Source organism: Oryx dammah, unplaced genomic scaffold (assembly GCF_014754425.2).
Source record: "Oryx dammah isolate SB20612 unplaced genomic scaffold, SCBI_Odam_1.1 HiC_scaffold_11, whole genome shotgun sequence".
Taxonomy (NCBI): Eukaryota; Metazoa; Chordata; class Mammalia; order Artiodactyla; family Bovidae; genus Oryx; species Oryx dammah.
This window is the reverse complement of record NW_024070195.1, coordinates 39,565,051-39,579,220: the sequence shown is the minus strand read 5'-3', so window position 1 is coordinate 39,579,220 and position 14,170 is coordinate 39,565,051. Positions and strand designations below refer to the sequence as shown.

The window sequence follows — 14,170 nt, the reverse complement described above, 5'->3', positions numbered from 1 at the left end:
AGATAACATTTTAATGAATATCCTTATGCATAGCTTCTTATACCTTTGTCTTGAAATACATGATTTTCTGAAAGAGCGTCCATAGAAGTGAAACTGCTAGTCCTAAAAGCATGCCAAATAGACACCACTAACTTACACTGCAGAGAGCTTTATGGCAGTTTGTACTCCAGCCACCGATGCTTAGGTGCACTTTTCTTCACATCCTTGTCAGCGAGTCTAATTGTGTTTCACCAGTCTGGCAAACAAACCGCGGTTTGTGTTTCAGTTTTATTTCCACTTACTCGTCAGCGAGGTGGTTTATCTTTTCTTTTGTGTATGAGCATTTGTTTCTTTTGTCATCTGCTTGTTCAGATATTTACACTTTTTTTTTCCTTCTGTTGTACTGTTGGTCTTGTTTTTTAAGAGCTTTATGTGGATTTGATATACTCATTTTTCATCTGTTATGTGTTGCTAGTATTCAACCTTGTTTGACACACCCACTCCGTGGAAATTCTTTATGGTTCAACCTAGTATTTTTTCTCTCCCAGATCATCATTTATCTTTTCAGCTTTTATTATGTCTCCTTATATAGCTCTTCCTAATTTTTATGTAGTCCAATCTGTCCATTCAGCAGGTGTTTATTGAGCTCCTACTCTCTATGCCAGAGGATAGAGTGAATAAGGTAACAGGTGTGGGCCCTGCCCCCTTGTGGAGCATCGCGTCTAGTGGGGAGTTGAGGGGTTCACAAAGGAGTAAGTCATTGCCAAGCATGACACAAAGGAAATACCTCCTCTGTTGTTTCTAGATTTGGTATGTTGCTTAGGAAGTTTTACCTTCCCCACCTCAATGTTATAAAGATACTCTTTCATGTTTTCTTTTAGTACTCCTGTGGCTCTGATTTTACGTTTAGATTTTTAAATTCTGTTAGTAAAATTTATTTTCTTTTACAGTGGGGTTGATATTTAAAGTTAGTATTCCAACTGGATACTTCGTTATTTATCACTGTTTATATATAGTACATACTTTCTTCACTGATGTGAAATCTCTCTTCATAATATAGTATAAATTCCTTTATATACATGGCTTTGCTTATTTCTATTCCATTTATCTCCATTTCTATGCATCTTCCCAGGTGGCTCAGTGGTAAAGAATCTGCCCGCCAAAGCAGGAGACTCAAGAGATTCAAGTTCAATCCCTGAGTCAGGAAGATCCCCTGGAGTAGGAAATTGCAACCCACTCTGATATTCTTTCCTGAAAAATTCCATGGACAGCTGACAAGCTGCAGTCCATGGGGTCACAAAGAGTCAGACACCACTGAGTGTGCACGCGCACGCACACACACACGCTCACACACACACACACACTATACATGTACCACACAACTTGGATCTTTGAGCTTTAGAGGGTGTTTTATTATTATTTCAGGGCTGGTCTCTTTCATCATCGTTTTTAAAAAATTGTTTTGACTCTTCTTCCTGGTGAACTTGCCAAGTTCAGGAAATAGGGAACCTACCTACTTCAGGAAGTAAGAATTTTTATTGGAGGTGCAGTAATTTTACAAATTAGTTTTGTGAGTTTTTTTTTTTTTTTTTGATAGCAGCTTACTGAGATGTCATTCATATATCATATAATTCACCCATTTAACATGTACAATTCAATAATTTTTAGTATATTTATAGAGTTGTATAACCATCACCACAGTCAATTGTAGACTATTTTATCAACCCCCAAAGAAACTCTGTACCCTATATCCATCAGTACCAAGCCCCCCGACCCTGTCTTCTCCTGCTGCTGCTGCTAAGTCGCTTCAGTCGTGTCCGACTCTGTGCGACCCCATAGACAGCAGCCCACCAGGCTCCCCCATCGCTGGGATTCTCCAGGCAAGAACACTGGAGTGGGTTGCCATTTCCTTCTCCAATGGATGAAAGTAAGAAGTGAAAGTGAAGTCGCTCAGTCTCTGCCTCCTAGCAACCCCATGGACTGCTGCCCACCAGGCTCCTCCATCCATGGGATTTTCCAGGCAAGAGTACTGGAGTGGGTTGCCATTGCCTTCTCCACCCTCTTCTACCCGCTCTTAACTTTCTGTCTCTATGGATTTGCCTTTTCTGGACATTTCATAAAAATGGAATCCTATGATATGTGATCTTTTATGGCTAGTTTCTCTCATTTAGCTTGCTCTTGAGATTCATCCAGGTTATAGCCGTGTCAGTGCTTCACTCCTTTTTTATGGTCAAATAAGCATCCCATTGTATGAACATACCACATTTTATTTATTGGTTCATCAGTTGCTGGATATAAATTAAGCTTCAAAGAAACAAGGCATACAGACTTCTCTCCAGCCTCAAGGCCTTTCCTGAACACAGACTCAACATTGTTTGTGGCCTCCAAGAACAGTTCTCTTGTCTGAGTAATAATGCTGCTTTTCTCCCTTTCTCTAATACTGCCGTATCCTAGGAAGGCAGCTGCTGTGAAAGGAGTTTTGTTATGACTGTCCCTACTACGGGAGGCCTCCGGGATCCTTCACCCAGGGAACAGGCCAGGCAGGTGTCCTCAGGCAGCCTCGCCCACCGCCTCATCTCCCTGAGCTGTAGCACGGAGGATGTGCCTAGTAGAGCTGTGGGACCCACAGGACCTTGTTTGGCCTCTCTCCTATCTCCTCCACTATCTGTTCTCTATTACTTAAAAAAAAAACCATTTTTTTAAAATACGTGTTTATTTATTTTTTGCTGCATTGGGCTCTAGAGCACACAGGCTCCATAATTGAGGCGCACGGGCTTAGTTGCCCGTGACATGTGGAATTTTAGTTCCCTGACCAGGGATCACCCTCATCCCCTGCGCTGAAAGGCAGATTTTTAACTACTGGACCACAAGGGAAGGCCCTATTCTCTATTACTTTTATAAAGTAGCACCTGAGCTTGCTTCTTGCTTTGTGTCCTGTTTGTTGTAAAATCGCGGAAAATGGGGAGATCTGGTGACTCCCCACTGTTGAGAGAATTTTTCTGTACCTAACTTGGTACTCTGTACCTAACTCAGTTCCTGCTTTTTTTTTTTTTTGCTGAAACCCGCAGCTCACATTGAAGTGGATCCTCTGTGGATAAGCCAGCTGTGTCTGGGGCCAGCAGTGACAGTGCTGGAGGGTCACCCTTGGGGAAATAGAGTCTCCTGACTGTGACACCTGAGACAGTGAAATACCTCCAGACTCTCCAAAACCCTTTCGGACTTAGATGGCACTACTGATCTAACTCAGAACATAATGTAATTGATAATATAGTCATCAGCACAATAAGCTGCGTAACAGCAACTGTGTAAGTGACGTGAATGAGGAGCTGTCTGGAAGAGAGGGACCCATGACGTGTCCTGTTTTTAAAAGAAGAGCGATGCCTGGTGATTTCTTTCATTGCAAAATGAAACACTAACAAATAGCTCTCCCCCTTCTTCTCTGCATGAGGTAGTACAGCAGGATTTTCATTTCAGGTTTTACTAAGAAGCACAGTAGCAATTGAAGTCCCAGAAGGGAAGTCTTAAAATCTCTGACTCATGTTCCCTGCATGACATTTATGCTCAGATATGTCACAGGTAACGCTCAAAACCCTTCAAGCTAGTCTTCAATAGTACGTGAACTGAGGACTTCCAGATGTACAAGCTGGATTTAGAAAACGCAGAGGAACCAGAGATCACATTGCCAGCATCTATTGGAACATAGAAAAAGCAAGGGGATTCCAAATAAACATCTGCTTCATTGCCTATACTAAACCCTTTGCCTATGTGGATCACAACAAACTGTGGAAATCTTAAAGAGATGGAAATACCAGACCACCTTACCTGTCTCCTGAGAAACTTGTATTCAGGTCAAGAAGCAGAAGTTAGAACCAGACATGGATCAGCGGACTGGTTCAAAATTGGGAAAGGAGTACAAGTAGGCTATATATTATCACCCTGCTTATTTAACTTCTATGCAGGATAGATCATGCAAAATGCTGGGCTGGAAGACTCACAACCTGGAATCAAGATTACTGGGAGAGATATCAATAACCTCAGATGTGCAGATGATACCACCCTAATGGCAGAAAGCAAAGAGGAACTAAAGAGCCTCTTGATGAGGGCGGAATAGGAGAGTGAAAAAAAACTGGCTTGAAATTCAGCATCAAAAAACTAAGATCATGGCATCCAGTCCCATCACTTCATGAGAAATAGATGGAGATAAAGTGGAAAAAGTAACAGATTTTATTTTCTTGGGCTCCAAAATCACTGTGGATGGTGACTGCAGCCACAAAATGGAAAGATCCTTGCTCCTTGGAAGAAAAGCTATGACAAACCTGGAAAGCGTATTGAAAAGTAGAGGCATTGCTTTGCCCACAGAGCTCAAAGCTATGGTTAATCAAAGCTATGGTTTTTCTAGGAGTTATGTACAGATGTTAAGTATTGGACCATAAGGAAGGATGTTAAGTATTGGACCATAAAGAAGGCTGAACTGTGGTGTTGGAGGAGACTCTTGAGAGTCCCTTGGACTGCAAGGAGATCAAACCAGTCCATCCTAAAGGAAATCAGTCCTGAGTATTCATTGGAAGGACTGATGCTGAAGCTAAAGCTCCAGTACTTTGGCCACTTGATGCAAAGAACCATCTCATTGGAAAAGACCCTGATGCTGGGAAAGGTTGAGGGCCGGAGAAGGGGGCGACAGAAGATGAGAAAGTTGGATGGCATCACTCACTCAGTGGACATGAGTTTGAGCAAACTCTGGGAAATAGGGAAGCCTGGTGTGCCATATAGTTCTTGGGGTCACAAAGAGTCAGACACGACGTAGTGACTTAATAACAATGACATGTCATAAATGACTGATTAGGATTAGCTTGGCTACTTTGACAGGGAGCCCCAAGGACCAGTACTGTAAGCAAGAGAGAAAAGTTTATTTCTCGCACATTAAAAGTCAGGAGGTGAGCAGTCCAAGGCTCCATGATATCAGGGATTCAGCCTCTCTCTGTTGTCCTGCTGTTCTCGGCGTGTGTTTTCCTACTCGTGATCCAAGATAGCTGCTTGTTCTCTAGCCATCACATCTATATTCCAGCCAATATGGAGGGGGAAGGGAAGAAAGACATACTCTTTCCATCGAAAGACACTTCCCAAGTACGTAACACTTGGTTTTGAATCTCTCATCTGAATTTGGACTTAACGGCGATTCCCATCTGCAAGTGAGCCTGGAAAACACAGTCTGTATCCCAGGTGACCAGTACCCTTAAGGGTCCTTTCATCAAGGAGGAAGTGGTAGTAGCTCTTTGTGGACAACAACGGTCCTTGCTATCCTTTGGCTCCTCAAACTCAGCGTTTGACTAATTCCTCTTCTCCCTATGCCCAGCCACCCTTTTCTCTCAGTCACCAACATTTCCTGTCTCTTAAATCAGAAATGCTAAGTGTGTGCGTGCAAAGTCAGTCGTGTCCAACCCTTTGCAACCCCGTGGACTGTAGCCTGCCAGACTAAATCCTTGGAATTTTCCAGGCAAGAATACTGGAGTGGGTTGCCATTTCCTACTCCAGGGGATCTTCCCCACCCAGGGACCAAACGCGCATTTCTCATGTGTCCTGCGTTGCCGGGCAGGTTCTTCACCACTGGCGCTGCCTGGGAAGCCCAGAAATGCTAAGACGTGTTTGTGTTAGTAATTCTTTTTTCTCATTCTTTCATATCCGATCGGTTACAAAAGCTCTGATGGTTCCATGTTCTAACTATGTCTTGAATCGCTTTCTCTCTCCATTCCTCCGATGACTCCTCTAGCTCAGGCCTGGATTGCTGAAATGGCCAAGTGTGTTTTCCCATCTCTGGTTTTTATCCCCTTCAAAACCATCTTTCAGACCATCTAAACACAGACCTGCCTGTTCAGCCCCTCTGCTTAAATCCCTTCACTGGCATCTCATCACCTTCAGTTTAAAATGTCCAGAGTTTCTGGAGTTCCCTGGTGGCCTAGTGGTTAGGATTCTAGGCTTTCACTGCCATGGCCTGGGTTCAGTCCCTGGTCAGGGAACCAAGATCCCCACAAGCCACACAGCACAGACAAAAAAAGCCCACATTCTGTAGCTTGTTGTGCAAGACCCTGTGTTCTCTTCTTCCTCACCTCTTAAAGGCAGAAATCCAAAATTGACGTCTTTAACCTAAAGCCTTGTCCTGTACCACTTCTTTATCCCGGGGCTAATCCATGTGCATTCCTTAAGGCTCCCCTTCCTCCTGGAAGCCTGCCCTGAGGCCTCCTCCCTCCCTCCTCCCACCACCGCCCACTGGCACTCTCTCCATAACTCTCTGCATTTCCCCTTTGAAGGACTCGACGACACCAATGTTTCTGTATGTTTCTGTCCTACCATCTGCCACTGGTCTTTATGATTCTTTGAGGCCAGAGACTATTTGAAACATCTTAACATTCCCAGTGCTTTCATTTTGGTGTCCATAAATTCCGTATGTGTCTAGATGAAGAGTGAGTGCTGACTGACTGCAGCCCCATGGACTATAGCCCACCAGGCTTCTCTGTCCATGGAATTTCCAGGAAGGAATACTGGAGCGAGTTGCCATTCCCTACTCCAGGGGATCTTCCCGACCCAGGGATCAAACCCGCGTCTCTAGTGTCTCCTGCATTGGCAGGCAGATTCTTTAGCACTGAATGAATGAGAGAATGAAAATTTCATAGTGGTTTAAGATATTCAGGAAATAGTGCAGCTTTGCTGGCCTTGGCCACTGGAGGGCAGTGAATCACAGCATTTTGATACTGTGCTGATTTAGCCAAAACTTCGTTCTTGTCTCTTTTTCGTAAGGGATAGAGATGGAGCACCATCACTTATTCAGCAGTTACTTATTGATTCTTACACCGTACCAGGCACTGCTCTAGTCATAGGGGATACGACCATAAACAAAGGGGACAGAAATCCCTGCCTATCACTTTTAGATGTTTATTCACAGAAAATAAAAGCATATAGTCTATCTCACCCACACAAGGGTAACTATGGATGTCTTACTGACTTCTGACACCTCAGTTAGTTTTGCCTGTCTCTAAACTTTATATAAATTGAGTCATTAGAATAAGAATATTCCACCTTTTATTCTCCTGCTCTGGGTTTGGAGGGAACTGGGGAGTGGGGCTGATGCTGCATTTTTAGCCCTCACCCTGTCTGGCACTTTACCCCTTTCCTCAAGGTGCCTCCTGGCCCCATCTTCATAGACGAAGCTATGAAATGCTAAGAAATTTGAGGAATATTTGAGGCTCTTTCCAGCAACAGACATATGTGGAAACGCCCAGTCAGTGCTGAGCAGGGTTACTTTCAGCGGGCAGTTGAGAGCACTGTGAGCATTTGGGGGGATGTCCAGGGCTGGATTTCCTCCCATGTAGAGGTAAGCTCTCCAAGGGCAAGCTGTGGCTTGCCATCTCCCTGGAGGTGAGCCAAGTGACATGTGCATGCTGACTTGCTGTCTCTTTTATCTGACCAAAACATAAGTGAGACACTGTGATGGAGGAGAAATTGAGGTGGCCAACATAGTCAAGATGTTTGAGCCTAGATGAGGAACCTGTGGGCAGCTGACCACCTTCTCCCGGGACCCTGGACTTCCCAGGGCCTGTTGGGGGACACACTGCCTGGCTCTGTGGGTGGTCTTTGGGCAGGTCCTAGAAAGTGAAGGCAGAGTGTGTGCTAGACCTGCCCCCTCGCTTGCCCCTCTAATATGAATACTCATACAGTTTGGGTTCCTATAATCCGGGCACCAAGAGGATGATTTAACCAGCACCCATTAGTGTTCATTAAATAAAAGAAGTAATACAAGAACCTCAGGAGGAAAGTAGAGTCGGTTTGGTGGTGTGTCGGTTTTTAAAATTCGTTTTAGCCAGGTGCCCCATGCTGAGCAGTGGATGGCCAGAGATGGTTCTGCTTTTGTGTTTACCTTTTAGCCGCTGCCCTGATTGACTGGCACCGTTTCGGGGAGGGCTCTGTGGTCAGCTGCTGTTCTCTGTCTTGGAAACAGCATGTCTCCTCTCACAGTCTGGAACAGGGTTCTCCTGAAGCAGACCCCGCCCCGCCCCCCCCCTCCTGTGGGTTTCTGCTCTGTAGAAACCTCTTCCCTCTCCTCACTGTCCTTTCTTTGTCAAGTGGTTTGACTTTGCTGGGTTAACCGAGGGGTTCCTCCGCCTTGTCCATACTCGGCTCTGGTGGCCTTGTCACAGATACTTGCCTGAAAAATGCCAAATGAGTAATACCCACCAAGTTTCTGTAGCACTTGAACCCCTTTAACATTATTGCATTCAGGTGATTGGATGAATTCCTTGGAACTCTTCTTAAAACTGTGTTTTTCTGGATGAAAGATTTAATTCCTATTTTATGAGGTTCTTTAGATGTATGGCTGAAAAGATTTATTTTTTTCCTTTTCTCAAGCAGCTTACTTTTGTGGTCAGAAAATATTATGTAAGCTCTTCTCATGAGTCCAGTTAAAAAAAAACAGACAAGAATCAGGTAAGCCAGAGGCTTTGGAAAATAGAAGGGCTGTCTGTAGTCTGGTGCCTTGAATCTTCTTGTGTCTACGGGTCAGGCTGGTTGATTCTGACCCAACAGATCACAAAATCTAGCAATTGCCCTGCGATCACAGATGCTTTCTGGGAAATGCCTCGAGCACTGAGTGGACAAGTTACTCTTTCCAGTTTTAGCCAAACCAGTTCTTCCCTAAGCTGTTGGGGAGTGTTTGAGGTACAAGTGAGGCTAGTTTTAGGCCCGAGATCTGGAGTTGTAAGAAAAATGAACACTTGACTCGGCCACCACTCAGGTACATTTATTGCGTAATAACGCTGGGCTTGACAGCATGTTCTTGTCGAGCCTAGAGTGGGCAATTCGATTTTTATAAAGAGCTGTTGGGTTTCCTCTTTTTGGATGCTTTGCCTCTTAAAACAGCCATAAAATATCCCTTAAAAATCTCATTCCCTCCAGTCCGAGTCCTGGCTGCTGAATGCTCCATAATGACGACCAGAGACGCTGCCCTCTTCTGAGACGGCATTGCTGGCGTGTCTTTCCATTCCAGCTTCAATTATATGTTGAATTTTCTCAAGTGGGATGTTTAATGATCCTTCTGAACAGACTGTTGATGCTGAATGAAGCCCTTCCCGAGAGCATGTCGGCCTCCCTTTCTCTGCTGCTTTTTGCTGGTGCACTTAGCTCACAGGTTTTGACTGAATGTGTGAATTTTATTGTCCCAGCAGGCAGAACACTAGAACTAAACCCTCCTCCCACTCTCTGAAGTGCTGGTGAGCTCCCCTACTGTGTGAAAGCCAAGAGCTAGCAGGCAGGCGGGGCGTGAGGGCAGAACACGGGGAAAGGACAGCTCCCAATTTGCCAGGCCCCAGGAGAGGGTTCAGCGTTCTCTGTTGACCCGCTTCTCCCCAGGACAGCTAAGGTTGGGAACTGGCACAGTTACTGAGAGCAGATTCTTATCCACTTGAACCTCATGTTGTTCGATTTTCTTCCTTAAGAGTCAAAGGTGGAAATGGAAAGCTTTGAAATTTGTCTTTTATTTTTAAGGTACGTTTGGAATTAGGTTAGGTTTGGCTGCAAATAGCAGAGATCTAAAATAACAGAGGCTTTAATAACAGTAATACTTAACATTTGCGTAATTCTTATTTTATCCCAAGCACTGTTCGTACTTTTCATGTATTGACTTGTTTAATCCTTACATTGTGTCCCACTGGTGGTAGGATGTTACCACCTTCAGAGAGGAAACACTGAGGCTCAGGAAGCAAAGTCATTTGCCCAAAGTCACAGAGCTTGTGAGTGACCAGGGCCAGGATTTTAGCTGCACAATCTGGCTTCAGAGTCTATGCTCCTGACTGCTGACTGTTCTGTCTGATAAAAAAGCCACGGGTCACCAGGGCTCATGTGGCAGCCTGCTCCCCATCGTACTCAGGGAGCCTGGCTCTCTCTCCCAGTTACTGTGCTGTGTGTGGTTTCCATTCCCAGTGACATTTCTGCTGCAGTGTTCTGGAACGCCCAGGTAGGACAAGGCCCTTCAGATTATTGTGGAGCTCGGGATCTTCATTTGTGAAACATGTACAAATAGTGGGAGAGCTTTTATCTTGAGCCTTCGTTATGGGCTTCATTTTTTTGTTCTTACAGAGGAAGGGAAGCTACTGCCCAGGCTGGTTAGTGTGATCCATGTGGAAGAGCCCACATGGTTCCCTAGCGCACAGCTGGGAGTCTGCTCCTGGAGAGTGGTCTGCTGGTACCCGTGGTTAGGTCCTTTGGCCCACAGCAGTTCCTGTATGGTTCCTCCAGCCATTATTTGTGCTAGTGGGTGTTGGAGGCCCCTGGGTATCCATCCTTGGCAGGGAACAGATAGGTAAAGAGGTGGTGGCCTGTGTGGGGCAGTGAACTAGAGGTCTGAACAGCAACACAGAGGGATCTTAGAAATGTAAGATGAAGCAACAAGAAAAAGGAAGATTCTGAGCTGGGTCTTGGAGCCCAGTATCACTTGATTAAATTAATAGTATATATATGGCCACCCCCCCACTCTGGCAAAACACCCACTACATAAATGGTTAAGTTAGAAAAAAAGAGAAAGATGGTATTTCGTGGAAGGATTTTTTTGTGTGGTTTCTCAAATAGACCTTTATATATTATCTGAAGTCTTCATTTCTGTAGGCTTAGTGTTGTTTTAAAAAATCTTGTTCCCTTTTTGTTAGTAAAAGGCAGATGTAGTCCATGGTAGCTCCTTTTTGCTAGAATCCTGTGCATTTTTTCTTGACTAAAAGTTATACTTACTGTAGAAATTTTGAATAGTTAGGCTTAAAGAAAATAAAAATTCTTTATCCCTACTACCTTGGGAATAAGCACTGTAAACCCTTGTGATATATTATGTTTTTCCTCTGTGCTTATACAAACACATAAATATTGTATGTACAGTAGTTGAGAGTAAACCATAAATAACTTCGTACTCTACTCCTTTCCCTCGATGCTGTGACATGCTTCCCCACGTCATCACAAATTCCTAATAAACCTCACCTAAAATTAACTATGTCATGCCTACCGTGTGCTGGGGTCTGTTGTCGACGCTTTACTTGCATTAACTGTGGACTTTTTACACTGTTGCCAGGCTCATAGTTTTTCTGACAAAGCACCCTGCCCTCCCCAAAAGGGTTTTTACAGCCCTTGAGGTCCATTAGGAAAACACTGTTATATAGGATGAGAATCGGAGAGTTGTTCCACAGCACCCTGCGAAGGTCCAGTTGTAAGTCTTGATAGAGTGATGATTCTCGTAAAGGAACGTCTGGATTCTGAATACATTCTGTCATATACCTGTGTCTCTGCGGCACCAGGGACTGCAGTGAACATGCTGTTTTCAAACAGGGCTCCAAGGAGAGAAGCTGCCTTTGGCACAGAGCGCATGGGGCCCGAACGTCTCCATGTGTGGCCTCTGACGGGCACGCAGGGGCCTGTGGGTTGAGGTGGCCTGTCTTGTCCACCTTGTCTCCCGCAGGAAGGGAACATCACACATTCTTTCTTCTAGAAGATTCCTTTGTTCTCCCTTCTTGCATCTCAGACCAGTTGGACAGCCTCTCATTCTTGTCACTTAGTGTGGGGTTTCCAAGACACGCTCATAGGCAGGACTCTCTAAAACAGGTGCCAAGGCTAAAGAAACTGGGGAAATGCTGAGTAAGCCAGATGAAGGAGGTTTTCTTAATGCAGAATTCCTAATAACTTCTCGAATCCTTTTATGAATCTCCAAGATGAGGATATATAATGCAGCGTTTCTCTGCTGTGTTTGTCCAAGGAACCTTTTTTACTTGAGTATCCTATAGGATGGAGGTTTCTGCAGAACCCAGCTTGATAACTGCCAGCTTGGTTGAGGTGAAATCCTGGAAGCTTTCATGAGTCTGGGCCATCTTCCTTCACACAACTCATGGCGTGAGGCTCTGGGTCTGCCTGGTCAGAACGGGGGGATTCTGTCTTTAAAAGGGCCTGTAGGGGCTCCCTGATCCCAGCTGTTCTCACTGCCCGTAAGAGTGAGTGTGTTAGTTTACTGAATTTCTGAAATCAAAGAATTTTTCCAGACTGTCTCCAGGGGGCTGGATATAGCTCATTGAACATGAAGCCTGAAGTTTTTGTTTTTTTTTTCCCCCTCAAACTAAATGAAAAATGCAGTGGAAGAGAAAGATGTGTTGGACCAGCCAACCCGGTGTAAGAAATGGCCTGTGGAGTGTTGTCATGAGATTCTTGAGTGCCTTCCTGGGACATGCCTGCCCACCTGGCAAGGGGACGGGGGTGGGCAGGCCCCTGTTCCTTGGCCTCACATGAGCTGGGCTCCCTCCGGGCCTTAAGGACCCATTGAAGATACTAGACTCTGTCTTTCTCTGTCCATTTTTTTAGAGAAAACCTCTGGACTTTCTTCACCTTTTGTTTTACAGAAGAGGACGTGGAGAACTTTGACGTGACCAATTTGTCTCAGGACATGCTGCGAAGCATAGAAGCTGACAGCTTTTGGTGCATGAGCAAACTGCTGGACGGGATCCAGGTGAGCGACTCTCCCCTTTCGGGATGCCCTGCTTGGGGCTCCCTTTGGGTTCCTTGTTGCTCTTCCACATCAGACAGCCCTCTGAGTCCGGCCCCAGCATTGCTCCTCCCCTTTTGGTCCATCCATCTTTACTTCATTCATTAGCTTTACAGCTTTCAAAAGGCAGTGATCCTAGACGACTTCCCTGGCAGCCCAGTGGTTAGGACTCTGTGTTTTTCACTCCTGAGGACATGGGTTTGATCCCTAGCTGGGGAGCTAAATCCCGCAAGTTGTGCTGTGCAGCAAAAAAAAAAAAAAAAAAAAAGGCAATGGTCTAATGTCCCCTGGAGTCTAGGGGAGTCTCCATGTTGCTCTGCCTTTCTCATTAGGCCCTGTCCCCCCATTCTGCTGAGCTCCCAGCCATGCAGTTTGTCTCCAAAGCGCATGCCTTTCCTCCGCACTCTGCTGTTCTGTGAGATTCCTTTGTTCCCCACAACACTGGCAGTAGCTTTGGAGAAACAGCTTGTGCTTTGAAACATGTTTCATTGACCATGGGGGAGGAGTGGCCCGATGGTGTGGCATTCGCTGCTCGGCCTGAGTTCTGTGTTGTTTGCAGGATAACTACACCTTTGCACAACCAGGGATCCAGAAGAAGGTCAAGGCGCTGGAAGAGCTTGTCAGTCGGATCGATGGTAGGTTCAGAGGAAGAACTCTCTAGCAGTGTGATTCTGACACAAGTGTGAATCACACACAGTGTGATTATGCTGGTGCGGGGTGGGTGGGGAGGCGTCTCCTCGGCCCCTGTCCTGGCCGTGACCCCTTCCAGTTCACTCGGTGCTGCCGGCAATGCTGACATCCTTCCGCATCTCACCGGGAAGATGAGGCGAGAACTCTGCTGTTAGGTCACGTTCTCTTCTCGCCTTTGTTTCCAGCCAGGTTCTGCCAGTCCTCCTTCAGCATCTCTCCTCAGATTCACCCTTTTGTTCTTCATTGCCCTAGCCACAGCTCTGCTTGAGTTTCTGCAGCTTCCTCCTGGAAGCACTCGCCTCCTCCGTCCTTGTCCCGCTTGCACACGTCTTTCACACACCTCCGTCTTTGCAGAGCTCTGTTCCGGTCACATCCCGCTTCTGCCCTGAACCCGCCTATGTTCTTGTTGCTTTTAGCATCAAGGCTGTAGTCTGACCTCGTCCTTCCCACTGTGATGTGACTCAGGATTTCTGGGCTCGATGCAGGGTCCTCAGGTGTGCCTGATACCCCAGCAGGACATCCCATAGCTCCCTGTGACCCGTCTGGGTGGGGAACAGGAGTCGTGGCCTCCCGAAGCAGAATGTCTTTGAGGAACAGGAGCCCTGCAGTAAGTGTTTGGCCCCACCGTGGGGTCCTGGAGTGTTAGAACAGAAGGCAAGTCAGGAAGCCCTGCTGTTGACTAATGAGGAAACTGAGGCCCCAGGAGAGAAGTTGAAATTAAGTTTCATGAAGATCGTGTACAAGTCTAACAGCAAGGTCTTCTGTTAAATGGAATGCCCAGCACCAGTTAATTCTATCAGTTGCTACACAACTAATAAGTCCCATTAACTGGTTTTCCATCATGGATTTTTCTGCTTCACCAGCACATTCCTCGTCCCTCCCTCCCCCTGCCCCCCATATGGAGATTGCATATCTTTCTCCTTTCCCAGATTCTCTTCCCTTGAAAAC

The 14,170-nt window shown here is 45.8% G+C and overlaps 1 protein-coding gene across 1 annotated transcript in view; it reads left to right on the top strand.

Annotated features, from left to right (window-relative positions):
• TBC1D22B (TBC1 domain family member 22B) overlaps positions 1 to 14,170 on the top strand; it is a 69,531-nt gene that overhangs the window by 38,537 nt on the left and 16,824 nt on the right. The window contains exons 9-10 of the mRNA XM_040249787.1: positions 12,390 to 12,496; positions 13,092 to 13,167. Coding sequence (XP_040105721.1) covers positions 12,390 to 12,496; positions 13,092 to 13,167 — 183 coding nt within the window. The remainder of the gene's footprint in view (positions 1 to 12,389; positions 12,497 to 13,091; positions 13,168 to 14,170) is intronic.